General features: G+C 34.5%; 1 protein-coding gene across 1 annotated transcript in view; it reads right to left on the reverse strand.

Moving 5' to 3' along the window:
* Nucleotides 1–25,629, reverse strand: part of LOC127155942 (solute carrier organic anion transporter family member 5A1) — a 62,402-nt gene that overhangs the window by 24,619 nt on the left and 12,154 nt on the right. The window contains exons 3-4 of the mRNA XM_051098556.1: nucleotides 4,773–4,905; nucleotides 2,457–2,668 (exon numbers count right to left, since the gene is read on the reverse strand). Of these exons, the coding sequence (XP_050954513.1) occupies nucleotides 2,457–2,668; nucleotides 4,773–4,905 (345 nt within the window). The remainder of the gene's footprint in view (nucleotides 1–2,456; nucleotides 2,669–4,772; nucleotides 4,906–25,629) is intronic.

The raw sequence follows: 25,629 nt of genomic DNA on the forward strand, positions 1-25,629 counted from the left end.
AACATCATGTTTACTCCCAATTTCCCAACAGAAGACTTGTCATTCAATAAATGGGGAAAGAAGTAACTGGCGTTAATTATTTGAAAAAAGTAACTCAGATATTTTCTTAGAAATTCAAAAGTAATGCGTTACTTTACTTAGTTACTTGAAAAAAGTAATATTATTACGTAACTTGCGTTACTTGTAATGCATTACCCCCAACACTGGTCAGAATTGTGAGACAAACACAATTTTGAGAAATAGTCTCAATTTTGAGTAGAAAAGTTAGAATTGTGTGATATAAACTCGCAACTGCTAGTTATAAAAACAGAACTGCGATATAAACTCATAATTGTCAGGAAAACACAGTAATTTTCTGAATTGCATGCAATTGCAATTTATAAAGTCAGAACTGTGAGAAAAACTCAATTAAGTGACAGAGTTTGTCTCGCAATTCTGAGAAATAAAGTCTCAATTCTGAGTAAAAATGAAAAGAAAGAAGGAAAGAATTGCGTGACATAAACTCGCAACTGCAAAAAATAGGCAGAACTGTGTGAGAAACTTGCAATTAATAGTTAAGTCAGAATTGCGAGATATGAATTCGCAATTCTGACTTTTTTTCCAGAATTGCGTGAAATAAACTCACAATTGCTAGTTTGCCAGATACAAACTCACTTCTGACTTCTTTTCTCAGAACTGCAAGTTTATATCTTGCAATTGTGACACTTTTTCTCAGAATTGTGAAGTTATATCTTGCAATTATGATTTTAAAACTTGCAATTGCACAAATTTAGTTGATACTGATTTCATTTGAATGGTAACAGCGAGACTATAGTGTCTTACTATTTGAATTTATTGATTAAATCTAAGAATTTGAAAAAAGATGATGCATACATTTACTTAGGTTAGAAAAAAATTGGCCTTATAAAGGTAAAAATGCTCCTAAAATGAAAAATCTTTTTTTGTCATTATCGCACACCCAATAGTTAGATAGATACTGTAGATAGATACATAGATAAATAGATAGTTGGATTAAAATCAACTTATTTTCATGCTAATTTGTCTTCAAACGTGACCCGCTTCTTCGCATCAGCTCTCAAACCAGTCATATAATCCATACTAACAGATGTTTGCTGTTGTAATAGCGTAAAGACAGCTAAACCTAAACACTGTGTCTCCACAGCTCTTCTGGATTCATCGGCTAATCCATTTAAATCCCATAAGTTTTAGCCGAATGCTTCATCGTGGCCAACAAAGCCACCTCTTTTAATTAGCAGGTTAGCGCTGTAGCACTGTTTCCATGGTAACCGACTATAATCAAACTTTAATTTGCTCCTAAAGGTTGAACTCTCATACCATCTATGGGACTGACAGAAGAGACATACAAGCTGGTGAAAAGAAACCAGATTAGACGCTTTAGCTACTAATGAACAAAACAGCTTGTCTGTCTCCACATCAAAGTCCCAGAAACTACTCTAGCCTACTGTAAGGCATTGTAGGAACAGTTGAAATGTTGAAAGCCTACTTATGCAAACCCATGCAGGCCGGGGGGAACAGAAGTAGGTTACAGTGGGTTTGTAGATCAAGGCTTGTCTTGATTGTAGTCACTTGTGTGTATTTGTCAAAGCAGGACAAAAGTCTCTCCAGGCAAATAATAATTGGCACTTATCTGGATACAGTTTAGACACAGCGTGATGAGAATAGCAATGAGATTTATACCACTTAATGTACGCTGTTCTAGTTTAAAGTTGTAATATATATTTTACTATATAATTTAACAAGTAATTGATTTTTTCATGGCAATTTTTCAGCAGTCAGCACTGCAGTCTTCAGTGTCACATTGACTTTATATACACAGTGTCAGTGAGTTTAATTCTTATTTTAAACATTTATCTTATTTAATTTCCGGCTTCATTTTTTTGTCATAAGGCAGAAACTGGTTTCTGTCATCTCTTAGATAAAGTTCCAGCAGTAATTCTTCAACTTCCCAACAGTTTGATAATGAACGGGACCGTATTAGTGATGATGGTGGCAGAATTGTCATTAATGCTTATCCCAGATGAATAATGAAAAGCAACTTCTGCTAGCTTACGCAGCCTTCATTTACAACTTTTTGAGCTTGATCATCAATCTACAATATTTATATCAGCCTTTGAAAATCTCCTGAGAGTGGTGGTCAGCAGCGCTGTCTAATTAAATGAGGGAGTGACGAAGCCTAATGGTCAAAGATCTGGGCTGATAACTGAAAGACTGCAGGTTCACATCCTGCCTGTGAAGGACACTAAACTCCAGAGGATTGTTTTTATAATAACTGTACTGTAAGATTCTAAATATGTCACGTAAATGACAAGTCACTGCAAATAAGGATTTTCAATATTATGACTTGTAAATAACCACGTTTTCAAGGTATCACTCCAATATGTACTTGCATGCTTCTTGTAGTGTGCTTCATCACATGACCTTTATCAGATACACACCTTTGATGTCCTTCCCAAAGCCCATGGAGGATGCGACAGTCTGGCCTTTGCTGTTAGATTTCTCTTTCAGGACATCATCATCATTAGAGGTGTTGTCCGCCCCGTGCTTTTTCTTCTTTTTCTTGTGACGAGGGGGCAGTTTTTTGGGGAAAGTGAACATGGGGAAGATGACCAACAGCATGGCGAAAGCACAGAGCAGGAAACCACTCCACCTAAGAACATAGCGATATGGATTAATAAAAATCACACTAGAGATTGTTATTTTTAGTAAAATCTGCTCAAGAAGTGATAAAAATTGAATGTTTGCTATGCTTTCAAAAGTTGAAATGAACATAGAATTGAATTGGGGATTTCCAGCATTATTGCAGCATTATTTGTGCACAAAAAGTGGAAAAATTTTAATTTATACTTTATACTTTCAAAGACTGGATGAAATTAAATAAATGAATGAAGCATTATTTGTAGTAAAATGCACTCAAAAAAGCAGTAAAAATATAATTTATGCTATTTTTTCAAAGGCTGAAATGAAATTAATAAATTGAAATGAGTGAAATGAAATGAATGAATTTAGCAAAAAATACGTTCAAAAAGTAGTAATAATGGAAATTATGCTATGATTTCAAAGGCTTAAATGAAATTAATGAATTGAAATGTAGACTTCCAGTGTTATTTTTAGTAAAAAAAAAAAAAAAAAAAAAAAAAAAAAGTGGTCTAAAATTGGTAAAATGTAATTAATGCTATTCTTTCAAAGACTGAATTGAAATAAATTAATTAAAAAGGAGATTTCCAGCTTTATTTTTAATAAAGAAAATGCTTAAAAAGTGGTAGAAATTGAATTTATGATATAATTTTAAAAGCTGATATGAAATAAATGAACTGAAATCTGGATCTCCTGCATTATTTTTAATAAAACATGCTCAAAAACTGGCAAAAAATTGTTATGCTTTCAAAGGCTAGAATGAAACAAAATTAAGTGCAGTCAAATGGTGATTTACAGCTTTATTTTTTTAGTACAAAACATGCTCAAAAATTCCTTTAAAGGCTGAAATGAAGTCAATTAATTAAAATGGACACATCAAGCTTTATTGTTAGTAAAAATATGCTCAAAAAGTGGTAAAAATGGAATTTATGCTATGACTTCATAGGCTGAAATCAAATTAATAAACTGAAATGCAGACTTCCAGTGTTATTTTGAAGAAAAAAAAAAAAAAAAAAAAAAAGTGCTCAAAAGTGGTAAAAATGGAATTTACGCTATTCTTTCAAAAGCTGCATTGAAACAAATAAATTAAAAAAGGAGATTTCCAGCTTTATTTTTTAGTTAAAAAGTGTGCTCAAAAAGTGGTAGAAATTTAATTTATGATATTCTTTCATAGGCTGGAATGAAATAAATGAATTGAAATCTGGATCTCCGTGAATTATTTTTAATAAAATGTGCTCAAAAAGTGGCAAAATTTGAATTTATGCTTTCAAAGGCTAAAATCAAATAAAAGTGAAATGGAGATTTTCAGCTTTATTATTAGCACAAAATATGCTCAAAAAAATGGTAATTGAATTCATGCTATTCTTTCAACAATTATAATGGAATTTATACTATTTTTCAAAGCCTGAAATCAAATAAATGAATTGAAATGAGGCGCATTATATTTAGTAAACTGTGCTCAAAACGTGGCAAAAATTAAATTTATTCTATTTATTCAAAGGCTAAAATGAAAGAAATAAATTAAAATATGGAGCTCCAGTGTTATTTGTAGCAAAATGTGATCAAAAAGTCTCTGTCAAAGGCTGGAATAAAAACAAATGAATTGAAATGAAGATTTCCAGTGTTATTTTCAGTAAAATATGCTCAGAAAGAGGTAAAAACTGAAAGTATGCCATTCGTTTTAAGGCTGGAATGAAATAAATCATTTGGAATGTGGGATTTACAAGGGTAATTGAAGTAAAAACATTTTTGCTGTGTTTTCAAAGGCTTTAAGGAAATAAATTAAAATGGGGATCTCCAGTGTTATATGTAGTAAAATGTGCTCAAAAAGTGGTAAAAACTGAATTTATACAGGCTGTAATGAAACTGAAATATGAATCTCCATAAATGACAAATCAAAACAAATTAATGGAAATGGGCATTTCCAGTTTTAATTTAAGCTAAATGTGTTAGAAAGTGACAAAAATGAAATTTATGCTATTTTTGCAAGGGCTGGAATAAAATTAATAAATTGAAATGGGATTTCCAGCATTATATTTAGTATAATGTTCTCAAAAAGTGGTAAAATGTATGTAATTCTTTATTAGGCAGAAAAGAAGCTACAGAACAGATCTTACCAGTTGCCAACAAAGCGTGGATCACTTTGCTCAATGTTGATGACGGTTTTGGGATCCACGTAGAAGCCGATCAGAACGCCTCCAAGCAGGTACCCCGCAGCTGGCCCCAGAGCCCCCATCACGTACATAATAGCTGAAAGACACAAACAACCACGTTACAAACCACGCTCTGTACACCCACATAATATGTTTTTTCTTCATTTCATAGGATGTCTGATTAAGGCTCTTAATGTTCTTTCCACTTTCAGTGGCTCTCTTGACTCACTGGGCGACTGAGTCAGCCACACTGAGATGATGAAGAGCATGAAGGGCTAATCATTAATAGTGCGTCATGCTTCCACTTAGCTGAAGAACATCATGTATTAGTAGCAGTTTTCTACCTGCTGTACAGAGCTGTTTATACACAAAATACGACAGTATATGGAGGACACAAAAGCAAATAAGAAATTCAGTCAATTCTTTTTCGTTAATCAAAAACATGCAGCATGACCAATGTAGTCTGATACCCAGAAAAATGACTCTTCTAAGCAATTATTTTTTGTAAATCAAAAAAGCACTGCATGACCTGTGTAGTCTGATTGTGGAACAATAACTCTTATGAGTTCTCTCAAACACCATTAGTGCATTTCAACCGATTTTTGAAAGAATGACTCATATGAGCTAGTTTTAAGTGAATTTAGTGAAACAGCATGCACTTCGAATTTTTAATAAATGATTCTTGGTTTCTTAGTACTGTATTATGTTATGACCTCAAGAAACTAAACTGTACAATATGATTTTTGTCAGACCTCATTAGTGACTTTATTCGATACTGCAACAAGATTAGCCAACAGTTTTGGAGATTTCAGTCTTTATCCATTTAAGTAGATATGAGCTGTACTCGCATGACTGGAAATAGCCCAGAGGTGACACCCTAAATGACTGCCGAGTGCTCTGACTTGCTTTAAAAAGGACTTTAGCGGCATTTGCTAATCCTCCACATGGACAGGTGCATATGCAAGGCTCGACTGCTTTGTGTTGTTGCTTTCAAAGCCGGAGGGATGGATGTGTGTGCTGTCAGGAGAGCATTATCCCTACAGGCATCTGTTTGCGTCTGTTCACAGAAAGCAGCAGTGGGCTCTCTCCACTTCCACATGGCCCTCGCGGCTGCCAAGCTGGTTCTGATCCAGCCAGAAGCTCACACTGAACTGAGGCAGGTGCAGCTACACAACTAGGCCTAATCTCTAATCTGCCTCAGTACGGGAGAAGGTTTGGCCAAAGGCCTGCCGGGTTATATAACACAAGTACAAACATGTTGAGGGAGACCGATAAGTCACTTCTGATTTGATGTAAACAGGACTACTCTGGCTTAGACTCCTGTCTCCTGTCCTTACGTGAGACCTCTACAGCCTGGAGTCGAGAGAATGAGCCAAATCTAATATACACACACTCACACATTACAGGCAAAGCAGCATGACATTTGGGCAGAGATATTTCACACTCTGAACCATATTTAGCAATGGGTGATGATCACACTGTGAAATAGGACAGGCTGACTTTTGTCTGTTTGATTACATATTATGCTGTCTTTAAGTCTTCCTAAGTCTTTTGGACACCAACAACGTGAGGTGTATTTAAACAATTCCATTTGGAATAAAATTAAGGCTGCCCTTGACAAAAGATTTTTCTGGTCGACTAGTAGTCGCTCATTTAAAGCATTAGTTGACTATTAGTCACACATTTATTAATAAACTATATAAATCATAATAATGAGACTTTAATTGCTTATATAGCTTAAGCACTCAAGCACACACAAACAAAAAAAAAAACCTTATCACAGCGTACCATCAGATATAATGATTATATTACTGAATGCGTCAAAAACAGCAAGGAGACTGCATTAACATAATAATAATTTATTGATAAATTAGTGCTTTTTTTGTTTTTGGTTTAAGAGATGAAGTCGGTGAAACCGCAGTAGTGGATGAGTCTGTATGCAAGTTTCATATGGATTAGATAATCTGAGATTTTTTTTTTTTTCATTTGAATTGGTTAATTAGCCTATATTTTTCATGTCAGTATGGTAAGTATACACAGAGTTTCTAAGTTTCACACTCAAGTTCACAGAGACTGAGATTGCAGAAAGCGCATCATGTTTGCTTTCATTATTTTACAAAAGCACAACGTTTTGTTGTTATTCTGAGTGCACACAAATAAATGGAGAGTTTTTAGAGATTCAAAAGATGTATTGCTCGTTATCTGTATGACCAAAAATTACAGAGTATTTTAAGAGCAAGTGACCGCACCGGCACCTCCATCTATCTTGCAGTATAAGCGCACTATTAATCAGCTTCCACGTTCTGCACAGAGACTTCAATAGTGCACATTTTTCTAGGTTAACATTAGATTGAGTGGCGATGTAAAGTTTCTGCTACTGACATGTTTGAAATGATAAGTCATATTTGAGGTTGATGATTGATAGGTGAGCGTCTGGATGTCCTGCCCGATATTACCACATAGACCAGCTGTTAACGATCTGTCCGTCACAGACTGCTTGACTTTGCCACTTTCTGTGTATTTTTTTCTGTGACTAAGCGACTAATAACATTTTGGTCAGACATGTCTCTTCTCTTCGACTATTAGGGGGCAGCCATAAACAAAACTGATGTATTATTTAATTTCTTCTCTGTTTTTTTTTTTAGATGCTATTATAATTCTGGCCAGTGCTGATAGTTTGGGCAAACTTCACAAACCGTCTAAATGGGTTTATTCTTGCATGCTCATCCTTCATTGCTAATCTTTAACAGCAATGCACAAAATTCACACAACTAAATTGAATAGTCTACATTCACAAATGAAAACTATGACCAATACCAATTTGCCATGATGCCAACAAGGACAGTCAAGGATTTAAAAGGGATAGTATTAAAGAGTGTTGTATTAAAAATGTCCTGGCTCTTGTAAGCTTTATAATGGCAGTGAATGGGTGTTGAGATTTTGAAGTCCAATAAAGTGCATCCAACCATCATAAAAAGACTTCTCACGGCCCGTTGAGTTAATAAAGGCCTGCAGTTAAAAATGCATAAATATGCTTTGTTTTAAACATAAAACGCTAAATACCAATAACTGAAATTATTTAACAAATGGAAAAGTTGAAATTAAAATTGCAAGTAGGTGGCAGCAAGTCACTGTTAAAGAGTGAGTCATTGAGATTCATTCAAATGGCTGATTCATTCAGGAACAAAGCATTTGACTGCGTTAATGAGTGAGTTCCTGAATCACTTCAAAGATTCAGTCAAAAAGTTGATTCATTCAATAAGAAAACACCGTCCTGTGTGTTGCTCAGAAATGCAAAACAATCCGGTGATCTTTGTTTGGAACCATTTCGTTGACAAAAAGCCTACGCTACTCCTACATCCTACTCTCTCGCTAACAACAGTTAGTGGAAACTATAGATTATGGTTTATGAAGTTTTAAATATGGATTTTTTTTTGCTTCAGAAGACCTTTATTAACCCCCTGGGGCCGTTTTTATGATGGATAGATGCACTTTACTGGACTTCAAAACTCAACACCCATTCACTGTCATTATAAAGCTTGGAAGAGCCAGAACATAATTTTAATAAAACTTATATAAAACTTATATAAAGTATGTTTGGTGGTCAATCCATATATCTTCAAGGCCAGTATTTGACGGTTTCTAACTATCTGCATTGTTAAATGAGTTATTCTGTTCAGCTGATAAGCGTCAAGTTTGCAACAATTCACTTTTTAGAAGATTTAGCATCTTGTTAGATGAGTCATTGTATGGTGCACTAGAAATATTATTGCTCTCAGTCACAAACCCTTTTATTCTGCACTTTTGTCTGCAACAAATAAACAAGAAATTAGCTGAAAAAGAAAGCTGTGTCAGTGTGAAGTCACTTACAAGCTACAATGTGCCACAGCTGAAAAACAACATGGCAGAGAGTCTGAAACATGTCTCTCATAATTCTTTTGTGCACTTCAAAGCATAAGCAGAGAAAAATAACACCGCAGGCTATTCCCGTAATGCTATTCATTTATTCACAAGGGTGGCTTTCTTTGCAAACTCTGGAACACCAGGGTCTCATCTAGTTTTGACTCCTCAAATATTCAATCAGCCTTATCTACAGCCTAATTAAATAACAGGTTCTTCTAAAATACCCCTGGAGACTATGGGAGCAGGGAGAAAGTATTTCTAAAAGCACAAAAGCTGCTGATAAATGCTCTTATCAGCCCAAAGCAGAAATGCCCAGCACACAGAACCAAACAGCCGGCCAACATCTAACAAATAGAGAGCGAAAACAGCATTCAGTCGGATACAGAGGAATAAACTTCACTCGTCAGAAGCATTAAAGTCGTCAATTAATTCATCATGAATCCATCAATAATTAAAGCCATTTTATTAGTGCTTCTGTGGTACAAAGCATCCCATTTTTACTGCTCAGCATAAGCAGATGGAAATTCACTATAAAGGATGTGAAATCAGAGTGGCATGTCATTACATTAATGCTTCAATACTAATCCACTTTACCAATAACAAGTGCTCACACTGAGCACATAATGAGTATTGGTAAAGACTAGCATGAGTCCTCTAAAGTTTCACTTAATGAAGTGATTTTAATGTAAAGTAATTGAAAAACTACAAATTATGTTTCATTGTATCTCCCTACTGAACAGAACAGGACGACGTCCCTGAACAAACAGACGTTGAATCATTTTTGCTGGATAAAATGTGGTAATGAAATGCCAGATATAGCCTTGATATAGAGATGGAAATATGTGGTGCATTTGTATTGCGCAAAAAATACCCAGCATGCCAGTTTATCAGTAAGTGTTGGGTCGAGTGCTTTGAGGTGAGCCAGTTTTGAATTCTTTGGCATGACAAACTTCACAGAAATAGATTATGCTTGCCATGAATGTATCAAAGCCTGTTTTAGCCTCATGTAAAAAATGCAACAGGTAACTGCAAGGCAAAGTTTAAAATAAGAAATACAGTTGCACTGTGAGATATAAATGAAACGCTATCAAGAAAATTCTTTTAAAGATATTACTGAACATTTAATTAACTATAGCAAAAGTATACGAAACAGGTGAAGTCAATATTCAGTGTTTCCTAATTATTATTTTATGAAATGTAAAGCGTTCTGGCTCATCTGTCTTGTGTTCACTGTCAAGCTCCAAAATTAGTTCATTTTTAATTTTTAATTTACATTTTATTTTGGCCTTTTTTCCTTTATTGTGATAGGACAGATCATTAGCTGTTAATAAACGAAGTGGGAGAAAGAGAAGGGGGCGGGATCTGCAGAGAGCTGCCCACAAGGCTATCGGGGCTGATAGTTTATTTTTAATTCTTAAAAATGACATTATTTTATTTGAAAAAGTTTGATTTTATTTTTATTGAAAAAATTTTAAGCTTGCATTTTTTTTTTCATTAGATCAGATAATATTTTAGGCCATCATAGGGCCATGCTGTCACATTACACTTTTTTTACACAAAAATTATACACTGTATTTATGAAACAAAACCACATATTTGTACTAGACAAGTGTAAAGTTAATGTGGAAAAAAATTACATTCGGAACCCAATGTGGATTTATAACAAACTGAGAAGGTCATAAAGTGTTAGGTTATGTCCCACTCTCCCCTATATTTGCCATTACAGAAAAAAGTTATAATTAAGCTATAAGTAGTACATTTTTACATTTTTTTGAGTACATTTTTTCATGATTCTTTAATTAAGAGAAAGATCCAAAGATCAGCATTTATCTGAAATAAAAAGCTTTTGTGACATTATACACTGTATGATTAAAAAGCTTGGAGTCTATGTATTTATTTATTTATTTAATTATTGGAAAAAAATTAATAGAATGATAGAAGTTAATACTTTCATTTAGCAAGGATGCTTTAAACTGATCAAAAGTGATGATAAAGACATTTATAATGTTACAAAAGATTTCAATTTCAGATAAATGCTGTTCTTCTGAACTTTCTACTCACCAAAGAAACCTGAAAACATTCTACTCAGCTGTTTTCAACATATTAATAATAATAGTAATAATAATAATAATAATAATAATAATAATAAATGTTTTTGAGCAGCAAATCAGAATATTAGAATGATTTCTGAAGGATTATATGATGAGTAATGATGCTAAAAATTCAGCTTTGAAGGAATTATTAAATAAATAAAATATAAAATATATTCAAATAAAAAGCAGTTATTTTAAATAGTGAATATATGACAAATTTTCACTTTTTTCTGTACTTTGGATCAAATAAATGTAGGCTTGGTGAGCAGAAAAGACTTCTTTTAATAAAATATTAAAGTCTTAATGTTAAAAATCACCTTTTGAGTGTAAAAATAAACTGAATTATGATGTCACATTTACAAGAAATAAATGCTAAATTGTGAGTTACAGTCACACTATGAGACAGGTCCCACTGTGCGATATAGATGCAATTACATGAAAACGTTGTGATTAAATATCAATTATTATAAGATATAAAATTGCACTGCAAAATATACACATTGTAAAATATGAAGTCACACTGTGACATATAAAGTCCCACTGAGACATATAGTTGCAATTGTGCAAAAAAATTAAAAAGATATTAAGTCATATTGCGAGATATAAAACGGGATAAAATTATAGGCACTATTTTTGGTGTTTTTTCCAAGAAAGATGTACTCCTAGATCAACATGTCATTGGCTCCAAAAGAACTCTCATATTAAATAAACGCATTTCTAACCTTATCCATCTTAAAATCTGATCAGTTAATATGAATATTGTTCATATTACCAAGAAGAGTGTTGATCCAGACTCAGTTACTTTCATAATGCTAGTTCAAGTTGTTCATTCATTAACCCACAATCATTATAACAGACATACACAAAAGCCAATCCATAATCATTAACATAATTGTAACAGAACTGATCACCTTACTTGTCAACAGTCATTTGCCAGAAGTCAGTATATTACTGATCATTAGCCATCACTGAAAGAGTTCACCTCAAGCATCACACAGGTGAACATGCACATATTTCATTCCCTATTGTGTAGCGGCTTTGTTCGGCTCAATTGATCATGTTAATAGCGTTATGCTTGAACAGAGGGTGAAGGAGGGTCATTTAATTGGAGATCCTTCAAGGTTGCCTGTTGCCTGGCAGAAACCCAGCGTAGATTTTAGCTCTGCCCAATGTGCTGTTTTCTCCTTCTTCTTGGGAAGGACAGAGGAGGTGCTTGCTGAGGAGAAAAACATGCTGTCTGTGCAATACCGTACTGTCGTAATCAACGTCAACAACTGACGTCACAACAGCACGCTCCACGAATCTCAAATGAACCTTTGCGATGAAACGTACACAACAGACCTTCTCAGCAGATACGTTGCAGTTAGTCACTCGGCACAAATGCAGTGTTTACAATATGGGAAAAATCTCAAAGGATCCAATCAGGTTACAGTAAACTGTAAAAAACTCCTGAGCTGCAGGAGTGGGAGTTGAAGGACATTTGTGCTGCAGCTGTGCATCAGTAGAACCACGCATACGCCACCACACATCAATGTCACTCAAGGACATGGTGTTCTCATGAGAGCCACTGGATTTTCCTCCAAAGTAATTAGATGGGGAAATAATTCAATATTACTGAGATCAAATAATGTATACAAATAAAGAAACAGCGAAAAGTCATATGACAGGAGACAGTGCCTCACATTACTGAAACTAGATGGCATAATTACAAAATAAACAACTTGCTCATTCCCTTTTGGTCACGACACAATCAAAATGGACTTGAATGTGACCTGTGAGCTGATTTTTCATGTATTAATTTTTTACTTAAAGGTGCATATTCTGTCACCATTAATACACTTGCTGTTTTTACACGGATTTATTGACTAAAAATAAAAAGAACATGACTATTAATTAAGCAACAATGAAAGTACTGTTATCTATATATTCTTTTTTTACATATTGAATTATTTAAAAATGTTTAAAATATTCTTTTAAATATATGTAAATAAAATTATATTGCTTTAAAGCAATGTAAAAAGACAAAATTTGACTTTTATTATATTAATAATAATAACAACAATAATAATAATTTAAAGTGTTTTAAATAATTACTTAATAATAAAAAATTATATTTATCAAAATGAACGAAATTATAAAATAATTTATACAATCATTATAAAATAATTGAAAATTATTTAAAAAAAGGAAATTATTATTATTATTATAAATGTATATACACATAAAAAAAACTTATATACATAATAATATATTTAATATCGACTAATATTAATATTAATTCATATAAATAATAATTATTGTTAGAAATTGATATACATTAAAAATTCACCATATACATGATAAGTGTTTTAATAAACTAATATTAATTCATATCAACTGTTTTTATTGTTATTAATTATACATTACTTATACTTAAGCATAATGAATTAGCAATTATTAATATAATAATTAATATATTTATTATTACTATTATTTAACATTATTTACTATTATTTTTATATTATCTTTACTATAATAAATTCATATGCATTAAAATGTATTTACATAAGACTTTTAATATCAACTAATATTAATAATAATAATTTCATATAAACTGTTTTAATTCTTCTTATTACTATTATTATTTGTATAATTAAATATTAATTATTAAGTATAATAAATTAAGTAATATAAAGCAATATAATTAAATTAATATAATAATTAATGCAATATATGTATTATTATTATTTAATTTGTATTTATTATTATTATTATTATTATTATTATTATTATTATTATTATTATTATTATTATTATTAATTGATAACCATAAACAATTCATATACAATGTAAGGACTTTTAATATCAATTTATATTACTATTATTACTATTATATATTAATAAATATATATTAATTATAAAGAATTCTTATTATTAATATAATAATTTACATTATATATTTTATTGTACTATTTTTATTATTATAAATTGCTATACATTTAACTTTTAATATAAACTAATATTAATAATAATTCATATAAATTGTTTTTTCATTATTATTATTATTATTATATATTATATACCAAGTTATAAGAAACACCTAAGTGGTGCAGCTTGGACACATCCTCAGTGATGAACCCAGGGTCACAGGGTGTTTTATTTACGGGTCTTTTAGATCATCAGACACCCTCACCTGGGCAGTATATAAATAAACCAACTAAATAAAACATAATAAAATAACAAACAAAATAAACAAAATAAAACGTAATAAAAAAAATAGTTTAATAGTGTAAGAATAGTGTTTAAACCCAGAACTGGTGATTTAATTAGCGACACATTTAATGAATTAATTAATTAGATTAACCACACACCACCGATCCCTTTGGAGTAGTGCAGCTGTGTGTGTGTTCCCCTCTCCCCTGTGTGATGGATTTAGATACGGTTTATTTCACGGTGTGAGGAACTGCTGTTTTTTCTCTCTCTACCCCCGTCGTCAGGCACGGCTCACAAAGGTTGACTGAAACGCTCCCAACCCCGACCGACTCCTTAAGGATTTGTTATCTCAGCAGAAGATGATGAAGTCTGACGCGAGCACCTTTCATGCTAAATGAGCTGCGTCCCCAGTGGCAAAAATAATTAGGGAAGATTAATAAATTGTTTCATTACATACCGAAAAAAAAAAATCAGCACGCGCATGCCGACATTGCCATGAAAGAGAGCAAAAAGGCTGTGCAAGGTGAAGTCCATAACACTAGAAATAATTAATGGCCCTTAACAGCCTTAAAACAACCGAGCATGAAGCATATGATGAAATAAAACATCGTAACGTCCCCGAATGTCACCGATTGTGCCCTGTAGGGGATTCGTCGCAGGACGTCTGTGTTTTTATTGTCCGTTATGAGCATGAAGCTGATTAAATATGGGCTTGAGTTGTATAATCTCACACTGGGCTCTAATGAAGCCTCGTTTCCCTAGAGAATTTTGCTTGAGCAAAACAACAGCATAACATGCAGCAACTCATAACACAATGTTCAGTGGGGTTGAAGCACAAAATGTAACAGAAGACGAATTCAGAGCCTTTTTGTTAGCGATGTAACCAATGAAAAGCAGCATTCTGAATGTAGAAATGGAGGCAGGGAAGAGTTCCCAGTTACTGTAAGTATACAGCACTGAATCCCTATGGTTGTTCGACCCTGTAACCTTGCTAGGAGACAGGGGTAAAAGACAATGAAATGGGGAATGACATTGTCATGGCAACTTGCTGATGCAGCAGTGTCTTCTTACAAGTTCTAACCTTATATATCTGTCCCAGAGCTCCACCAGAATGGCCTGACACAGCTGTGCTGCCAGTTCAATCCAGTCAGAGCACTAGACGTGGCTTTGGTGATATCCCGACAACACTCATTTACAAACACCCAGCGAAAATGTCCAAAAAAGAGTTTAAAGACAGCTTTAATATTACCCAACCTACTTAATATATAATGATACATAATCGTATTGTGATAAAATCATTAAAACTACTATGTATTATCTACACATGTCTATGCAATTCACTTAACTGAAGGACAAGAGCTTTTAATGTCGAAATCTGTAAGAATGGGAAAGAACCGAGTACAGAGCTTTGAGGCACTCCTAAAATTACTTCACAAAGGAGAGTGGCAATAACTCATTTCACTAAGCTGTACCTGAAGCACAAATCTGTGAGGGAACCACAGCTCCCTCCGAGGGCATTTGTGTCCCTGGGGCAGGTGTGACTTTGAGGGTAATGAGGTGCAGAGAGAACACAGAGGCCTCAAAGGCCACAGAGCAGCAATGATCCATCAGACAAAAAGAGCAATGTAGCTGACACAGAAGAGACAGAAAGAGAAAAATGAGAGAGAGAGACTGTGCTTCATTTAGCAAACTCACCATTTCTACACAACTAGTCAAAAGGACTCAAATGATTAATCTCACAACTTTTCACTGACATTGACCCACTAACAATATCATAACCACTGTGGAAGAGCAGCGATGCTTGTGTACTGTGATTGTTATTGATTCTGGGCCTTGTCTCTTGACACAGAAAGTTTATGACCTTCATTTTCTTTCAATTACTTAAATTAGGGGTTGACTGAATATCAGCCAGGCCAATAAGTAGAGATATTTATGGTTATCGGATAGGGGTCGACTGATATGTGTTTTTCTGGGCTGATGCCATTATCGATTATTACAGTTTAAATAAACCGATAACCGATATTTTGAATCAATATGTATGTCTGGTGTAAAAATGAAAATTAATGTCAAAATTAAGGATAACAAGGGCTATAACAAAAACGTCCTTGAAATCCATTTAAATGATTTTATCTGCAAACTGGTTTTGAAAAAATTATCAGTATCGGCCATTTTCAAAACTGGCATGTGTTTTTCAGGGCCAATGCTGTTATTGATTATTACAGATTATGTAGACTGATAACCAATATTTTGAAATGATATGCGTGTCTGGTGTAAAGATGAAAATTAATGCCAAAATTAAAAATAACAAAAGCTCTGACAAATCGGTTTTGAAAATGACCAACACCAATAATACGGCTTGACTGGTTATTGGCCTAGCCAATAATTAAGCATTTTATAGTTATCGGTATCGGTCATTTTCAAAATTGGTAGTAGATAAAGTAGACTCATAACCGATATTTTAAACGGATATATGTGTCTGGTGTGAAAATGAAAATTATTGTCAAAATTTAGAATAACAAGGGTTCTGACAAAAACGTTCGTTAAATGCTATTAAATAATTTTATCAGCAAATTAGTTTTGAAAGTGACTGATAGCGATAATAGGGGTCGACTGATTATCGGTCTGGCAAATAATTAAGATTTTTATGGTTATCGGTTTGGGGTCAATCGATATATGTTTTTCAGGGCTGATGCTGTTACTGATTATTACAGATAAAGTAGACCGATAACTGATATTTTGAAACTATATATGTCTGGTGTAAAAATGAAAATGAATGTCAAAATTAAGAATAACAAGGGCTCTGACAAAAACCTTCTTTAAATGCACTTAAATCATTTTATCTGCAAATCGGTTTTGAAAATGATGATACCGATAACAGAGATCAAAAAGGATTTTTTTGGGTTATTGTTATAGTCCATTTTTTTAAAACCGGTATGTTTTTCAGGGACAATGCTGTTATCACTTATTATAGATAATAGATAATTGATAAGGAAAATCTGGTTTGAAAATGACCAATACCGATAATAAGGTTCGACTGATTATCGGCCTGGCTGATAGATAAGGATTTTTATGATTATCGGTATCGGTCATTTTCAAAACCTGAATGTGTTTTTCAGGGCTGATGCAGTTAGATTATTACAGATTAAGTAGACCGATAACCAGTATTTTGAACTGATTTATATGACTCGTGTCAAAATGAAAATTCATGTCAAAATTAAAAACAACAACAGCTCGAAAATGACCGATACCAATAATAAAGTCAACTGATTATCGGCCTGCCTGATAATTTAGGATTTTTATGGTTATCGTATCGGTCATTTTCAGGTTTGCCAATAAAAATAAACAGGTTTGCCAATAAAATAATTTAAAAGCATAAATATATGATCAATTCTACACATACACGCACACACACACACACACATATACAAACAGACAAACAGTAAAACACAATTTAATATTTCCAAAAATATATAAGAGTTGCAATATTCGCTCCCAAATTACAGTCTGTTTTGAACACAAAGCTGCCAAATGACCTCATGAGACTCAATGTAATTCAGTAGTTGTATGGACTACTTTGATGGTCATTTCTTGTTCAGGTTGGAGCTTCACATCATCCACCCCCATTCACTTCCAGTGCTTGACATGAATGGAAGTTCATGTTTTTGAATTCAGCCGAACACCTCCTTTTGTGTTCTGCTGATAAAATAGTCATACAGTAGGTGTCTACAACGACATGGTGAGCACGTAATGACAGAATTTTAATTTTTGGGTAAACCATCTCTTTCACACAAGCTGATGTATAATCAAAGTGACAGTGCTTAATCCTAACTGTCAGTAATGTTGCTCTTTATCATTATTACCAAGTCCTTTGAGTACAGTGGCTGTTTGAAGAAAAACTGCATTTCTGTGGCACAAAAAACAATACTTTGCAAAATGTCAGTGTTGTTTGCACCCCAACATTGTTAAAAAAAAAAAAAACATTATTATGCAGGGTGAGTAAATGATGACAGAATATTTATTTTTTTGACGAACAAGGTAATTTTAGACAACTGAGTAAATTGTGCTTAACTTAACTGAAGAACAAGAGCTTTTTGCGTAGAAATTTGTAAGAATGGGAATAGACCGACTACAAAGCCCTGAGGCACTCCTAAAACTATGATCAGAAACTTCACAGCAGCAATAACTTACTTCACTAAGCTGTACCTGAAGAACTCTCCCTTCAAGTGTCTTCACTACCGCCAGATCTGTATTAACTGGGTCATGTGTCGCTACGATAATTTCCCCCACAAGACCAGATCTTATTCCAGAAGCTGTCATCTTCAGCAGGCTTTGCCTGAAGACATGTTAAGCTATATCCTAACTTTTTCAAAAGCAAGCTGGTAAACCCGTCCACCTGTACGCATTATGGCCAATATGGTCTTGTTTGCATATGGTCAGTCCCTCAGGCTACATCAGATGATAAAGTACCGTTCAAAAGTTCACGTGACACTGAAGACTGAAGAAAGTGGTTGCTGAAAAGTCAACTTTGCCTTCAAAGGAATGAATTAAACTTTGAAATAGAAAACAGTTGTTTTAAAATGTAAACATGTTTCACAACATTAATATTTGACTGTATTCTTGATTAATAAATGCAGCCTAGGTAAGCATAAAAGACTTCTTCCAAAAAGACTAATAAGTGGTGTAAAGAGTTTTTATGCTCAAACTCAGCAAACTTAAGGCAACAAATGCCTTAAGTTATTTTACTTAAGCAAATTAGTTAAGTCACTTGAAAAACAGACTCTGTTGTTTGTCCAATGGGACTAATATGAAATCCTGTTTAAATATTATAAAATAAGATGAAACACATTGGATAAGCTGCTTGATTAGTAAATTTAATCAGCAAAAGAGGCAATTTTGAGGAAGTCTTTGTAATATTTATAAGTCAAACTAGAACCACAATATGCAAGCACAGAACACTTTAATATAGAAAAGCTATTAGAAATAACTGATGCTCTTTTCTGCTAAGCATTAGATAAACTTGCACAGGGCATTCTCAAAATGAGTTCTTTAATAAGTCTTTCATTAAAAAGTCAAAGAAAAATAAACAGGACAGGGCATCCAGCCATAAACATTTCACTCCCACCGAGCAACTGAGCACTTTATTTGCTGAACCGGTGGGTCTCTCCAGGGGTTCTGCTGCACATTGCTGACTCCCTTCACGGTTTCTGCTGATTCTGATGCAAACGCGCAGAACTCCGACTGATGCTGACAGCAACATTCACTACAAATCTGAAACACTACTGCTGATGTTCTAAGTTCCACCGTTCCAGTTAAACTGAAGACAGCGGCAAGAATTGCCTTCATTAAAAATGCTTCGGTCGCTGACAGGAATTCCACGACTGTAACTTTATCAACAAACACTTCTGCTACATAAAAAGCTTTTAGGCAAAACAACTCAATTATCATATCTAGTTTCTTTTGTTTCTGCACAGTAGTGACTGATCCATAAACTCTCAATTTTTGAGAGTATCCGCATGATTTCACGCTTCAGAATGTAAAAGCATAATGAAAGTGGTCCATACAATCTAAACAATAAAATGTAGCAATGATATTTCTGCTAAAGTAGAAAGCCCAAAGATGGCATTTTCTCTAAGAAAACAACTTCAGAGTGTCTTCCCAACATAAAGAGATTCTCCACTCGCTCTTCTCCAGCTGGAGATGTCCCTAGGTAAGCTTTCAGAAGGCTCCCGTCTGCCTCCTACATCCTGAGGTGGCACTAAAACTGCTGACCTGCTCTCCTCATGGACCTGACCTCCTGTTCCATAGACTAATTGCCACCTTAATGGTTATTTGCCACTTTGGTTTTATTGGCTGCCAGGAAGTGCACTTGGGACCAATTTCATGTAAGGTAAGATAGATCATTAAAGGCAAGAGAAAAACTTTGAATGGACTTGCTTCCTGCTAATATAACCAAATGTACACTTTTTCAGGGCCGTTGCTGATTATTACAGACCAAGTAGACTGAAAATCAATATTTTGAACCGATATACACTAATCAAAATTAGTTTTTCATGAGCTGAACTCAAAGATCTAAGACTTTTTCTACATACACAAAATGCCTGTTTCTCTCAAATATTGTTCACAAATCTGTCTAAATCCGTGTTAGTGATCACTTCTCATTCGCCGAGATAATCCATCCACCTCACAGGTGTGGCATATCAAGATGCTGATTAGACAGCATGATTATTGCACAGGTGTGCCTTAGGCTGGCCACAATAAAAGGCCACTCTAAAACGTGCAGTTTTACTTTATTTCGGGGGGTCCGAAAAACCAGTCGGTATCTTGTGTGACCACCATTTGCCTCATGCAGTGCAACATATTTCCTTTGCATAGAGTTGCTCAGGTTGTTGATTGTGGCCTGTGGAATGTTGGTCCACTCCTCTTCAATGGCTGTGCGAAGTTGCTGGATATTGGCAGGAACTGGAACATGCTGTTGTACATCCCCCACCGCCACCATGGGCAACTCGATCCACAACGTTGACATCAGCAAACCGCTCACCCACACTACGCCATACATGCTGTCTGCTATCTGCCCTGTACAGTGAAAACCGGGATTCATCTGTGAAGAGAACACCTCTCCAAAGTGTCAGACGTCATCGAATGTGAATGTGAGCATTTGCCCACTCAAGTCGGTTACGACGACGAACTGCAGTCAGGTCGAGACCCCGATGAGGACGACGAGCATGCAGATGAGCTTCCCTGAGACGGTTTCTGACAGTTTGTGCAGAAATTCTTTGGTTGTGCAAACCGATTGTTGCAGCAGCTATCCGGGTGGCTGGTCTTGGAGCAATCTTGGAGGTGAAGATGCTGGATGTGGAGGTCCTGGGCTGGTGTGGTTACACGTAGTCTGCGGGTTGTGAGGCCGGTTGGATGTACTGCCAAATTCTCTAAAACGCCTTTGGAGACGGCTTATGGAAGAGACATGAACATTCAATTCACTGGCAACAGCTCTGGTGGACATTCCTGCAGTCAGCATGCCAAATGCACGCTCCCTCAAAAGGAAGGAAGTGCTCACTGACACAGATTTAGACCGATTTTTGAACAATATTTGAGAGAAATAGGCCTTTTGCGTGCATAGAAAAAGTCTCAGATCTTTGAGTTCAGCTCATGAAAAATGGGGGCAAAAACAAAAGTGTTGCATTTTTGGTCAGTTTATATGTCTGGTGTAAAACTTAAAATTAATGTCAAAATTAAAAATAACAAGGGCTCCGACAAAAACTCTTTAAATGCCTTAAAATTATTTTATCGGCAAACTGGTTTTGAAAATGACCGATACCGATAACCATTAAAATGCTTAATATCGGTGCCAATAATCGATTGACCCCTAATATAAACTGACTTATCAATTAAAACCACCATATGCATTCAGTGAATACCAATTCTCTGAAAGGTTTTGCCTGTCATGTCAGTCACTAACGCTTTTTCTTTTTTCCCTTTATTGTCCCTTTACAGAGATTACAGTAGGACTATAAATGGGCCTTTATGACAGTGATGTCTAAAAAAAAAACAGAACCTGGTAATTCAATTTTCATCCATCATGACTGATATACTGCTCCAGTTTCAAGCTCACACTGGGAAAAGACTTTTTTTTTCCACCAATGACAATACTGTTTTGTTTTTTAATTTTCAAGACACATTTAGGCATTTGTGTTTTTGAATAGTAAACAATACTTAAATTGTTATCAAATTAGCTAAATATTCAATAAATGAACACGGGGGTGGGGATGTATACCTCTTCTTTTTTTTTTTGGTGGAATTACATGAGTGCCTACCTAAAAACAGAGTTAAACTTTCAAAATAGATAAAAATATTGCATCAACAGAACTGATGTTTCATCACATCCTTTGCCAGCACCTGAGACCTCGACACACTCTGGTAATCACCTCCTCCATGTGACCTGCTGATCAAAGGCGTGCTCCACTCATTAAAGGGCTTTAGCGCAGGAATGTTATTACGAGGAACCGCCCAAAGAAAAAGTTGGTAATCCCTTTGTACCTTTTCCCTGCCAGCCACGGCGTCATTCACCGTGAGGTCAGATGCTCACTCTGGCCTCCCAAATCTGTAATCCTATCCACTCTGTGAGTGGATCTTGCTTATTATGTATCCCTTTTCCTTTCTTTTGCTTTCAATCACTCTTTCTCTGGTCACCTGACCATGAGAAAACATGGAGTAATAAACAAAAGAGAAGAAAAATAACAATAAACTACAAGATTACAGCATAAAATACAAAATAAATATACAGGTAGATTTGTATTATTTTTATATGCCTTTTAAATATCTTAACACTATGGAAGCCCACTTCCGCCACTGAAAAAATAAACAAAGGTAATTGTGACTTCTCTTTTTCTTGCAATTCTGCCTTTTTTTTCTCAGAATTGCGTGATACAAACTCGCAATTCTAACTTTTTCGCAATTGTGACTTTTTCTCAGAATGTGAGTCATAATTTTGAGAAATAAACTCGCAATTGCCTGATATAAACTCACAATTGCAAGTTATAAAGTCAGAATTACGAGAAATAAACTTTCAATTGCGAGTTATAAAAGTCAGAATTGGGAGATATAAACTCACAATTCAGTTTTTTTCTCAGAATTGTGTGATCTAAACTTACAGTTGCGAGTAATAAAGTCAGAATTGCGTGATATAAACTCACAATTCTTTTCTTCTTAAAACTGCGTGGTATAAACTCATAGTTGTGAGTTATAAAGTCATAATTACATGATATAAACTCCCAATTCTGTCTTTTTTTCTTAGGATTGCGTAACAAACTCACAATTGCGAGTTATAAAGTCAGAATTGCAAGAAATAAACTCACAATTGCAAGTAAGAAAGTCAAAATTGTGAGAAATAAACTCACAATTGTAAGTTATAAAGTCAAAATTGCAAGAAATAAACTCACAATTCTTTCTGTTTTTAAAAAATTTGCAAGTTTTTTATTGCAAGTTTATTTCCTGCAATTGTGACTTTTTATATGAGTTTATATCTTATAATTCTGATTTTATAACATGCAAATGTGAGTCACGATTGCGCATTATAAAGTCAGAATTGTGAGATAAAAAGTTGCAATTACCTTATTTTTTTATTCAGTGGCAGAAATGGGCTTCAGTATAAAATGAATAAAAACAAAATTACAAAAAAAATAACTAGCATATGATAAAATAATTAAAAACTAAATACATTTACTTTTTTATTTTGTAATGTATGTGCAAATGCTGCCTTACAAATTTAGCTAAAATTTTAAGAGGCAACACACAACTTTTGATGCCTTAAAACTGCTGCCTCCATCAGCAAGTGTATATGCGTGGCATACATTATGTCATCCCTATAATAGTCTGATACGCTGACAAACATTACCTCATTATTTTATTAAACTCAGGGTCACAATTACAGGTAGGTGGAGTGAAAACGTGCACTGGCCATCAGAGTGCACGTCTGTTTTCCTTCTCACGCTGGATTACAAACTGGCTTTGCACTGATTGCATGAGCTTTAGAAATGCCTTTGCCATGACCCAGTATTCTGGGTAAGTGACAGATGATCCCTCGGCACATTCTTTCTAAAAGAGCCATCTGGGCCGACTGGCTTGTGCACACTGTATTTATCTGCATAGTGGTCACAAACAATGAGGGCCCAAAGGGGGAAGGGGGCAGTGAGACGGGTACCCACTCTTTTGTGTGTGTGTCTGGTGTCAGAGAATAAACTCACATACACCTGCAGCTTTTTTATCTACTAAAATCAGTGACAGGTTGGTGTAGTTGGGGTCAGTGGATATTCAGGGTTCAGCTCAGATATCTGTGAATGCATCTAGGGCTATCATTCAATTTTACATTTTATGTTAACATAAGCCATTTTCTTACATAAATTTTGTAGCAAAGAATGTAAAACAAACAGAAAAATGTAAACTAACTCTAAACTCGACCTAAGACTCAGAGTAGAAAACGTGATTTTTTATTTCACGCAAACAATATAATCACAATATAGTTATTTTTGATTTAAATAAGATCTGTTCAAAAGCATAGAAGTTTCATCATTCTTGTCACCAGTGTCAATATCACTAAATATAAACAGATTTCAAATATATTTCTTCTAATTAAAGTTGCAAAAGTGATTTTGTCAAGGGCAGTAAGAGACTTTCTCTCTTTTGTTGTTTGATTACCATGAATAACAGACAGCAGGAATATTAGACTGATGTCACTTTAAGAGCTGCCCGGATCCAATTTACTGTTACACGTGTGTTTTCTTTCTCAGCTGTTTGCTTCACTTAAGACCTAAATGACTATATTTTAGAGAATAATTGGAAAGACGAGCATTATGACACATGCAAGTGTATTTAACTGTTCAAGGCCTATAAAGTGGCAAAAATAACTTGTTCAATACTCTGGTGCTCTATGAGCACCGTCTTCACATGTGCGCGCCACATGACAGCACTCAGAAACAGTCTCTCAGACAGTGCGCGCATATGTGACCCTGGACCATAAAACCTTATGTTTAGTCATCTTAAGTCACTGGGGTTTATTTGTAGCAATAACCAAAAATACACTGTATGGGTCAAAATTATTGATTTTTCTTTTATGCCAAAAATCATTAGGAAATTAAATAAAGATCATGTTCCATGAAGATATTTAGTACATTTCCTACAGTAAATATATCAAAACTTAATTTTTGATTAGTAATATGCATTATCAAGGACTTTATTTGGACAACATTAAATGTGATTTTCTCAATATTTAGATTTTTTTTGCACCCTCAGATTCCAGATATTCAAATAGTTGTATCTCAACCAAATATTGTCCTATCCTGACAAACTATACATCAATGGAGAGATTATTTATTCATCTTTCAGATGCTGTATAAATCTCAATTTCGAGAAATTGACCCTTATGTGATCCAGGGTCGCATATAGCCAATTGAGCTCTTTCACTTCAGATTGCGCTTTAACAGCTTAAAATCACTTGTTTTCTAACTGTAACTTTTAAAAACACATGCAAATGATTGTTTTCTTGACCACATAGCACAACAACATCATGTGTGTGTCCCTGTGATACAGACAATAGTCCAAAATCTCTACCGGTTGACAAATTTCTACAGGTAATCATGTCTACCGGTATATTGCCCACCCCTAATGACATACATAACCAATTATGAAAGACAAGGTCATATAAGGTAATTCTGGGGTTTACAGAAAGGTTAATCCTGAAAACTCATCTGTATGGGCTGTTTGTGGGTTCACATTACAAACCAGATCTCCAAAGTCACCCTAAAACTTGCCATGTGAGGAACTCAACCCAGAAGAACTCCTCAATGGTTTTGTTCTGGGCCATCAGAGTCTGGACAATTTACAATCAGATCCAGGAACACCCATCCATGCAAAGGATTACTAACCAAGCCCTATAATACATCAATACTCCAGGGAGTCTACAAAACATCCAGACCTAGCAGCAGATGCCACTCTGAACTGGGGCAAGGTCTTCAAAATGAGATTAGCAAAAGAATTGAGAATCTGGGCTAATAAAGACATACATTGAAACAACTGTGAACAGCAAGTCAAACACTTGTGTTGTTACATGGGAAACTGGCACATGGAAAATGTGATTCAGC

The sequence above is a fragment of the Labeo rohita genome, chromosome 24 (genome assembly GCF_022985175.1).
Source record: "Labeo rohita strain BAU-BD-2019 chromosome 24, IGBB_LRoh.1.0, whole genome shotgun sequence".
Classification (NCBI taxonomy): Eukaryota; Metazoa; Chordata; class Actinopteri; order Cypriniformes; family Cyprinidae; genus Labeo; species Labeo rohita.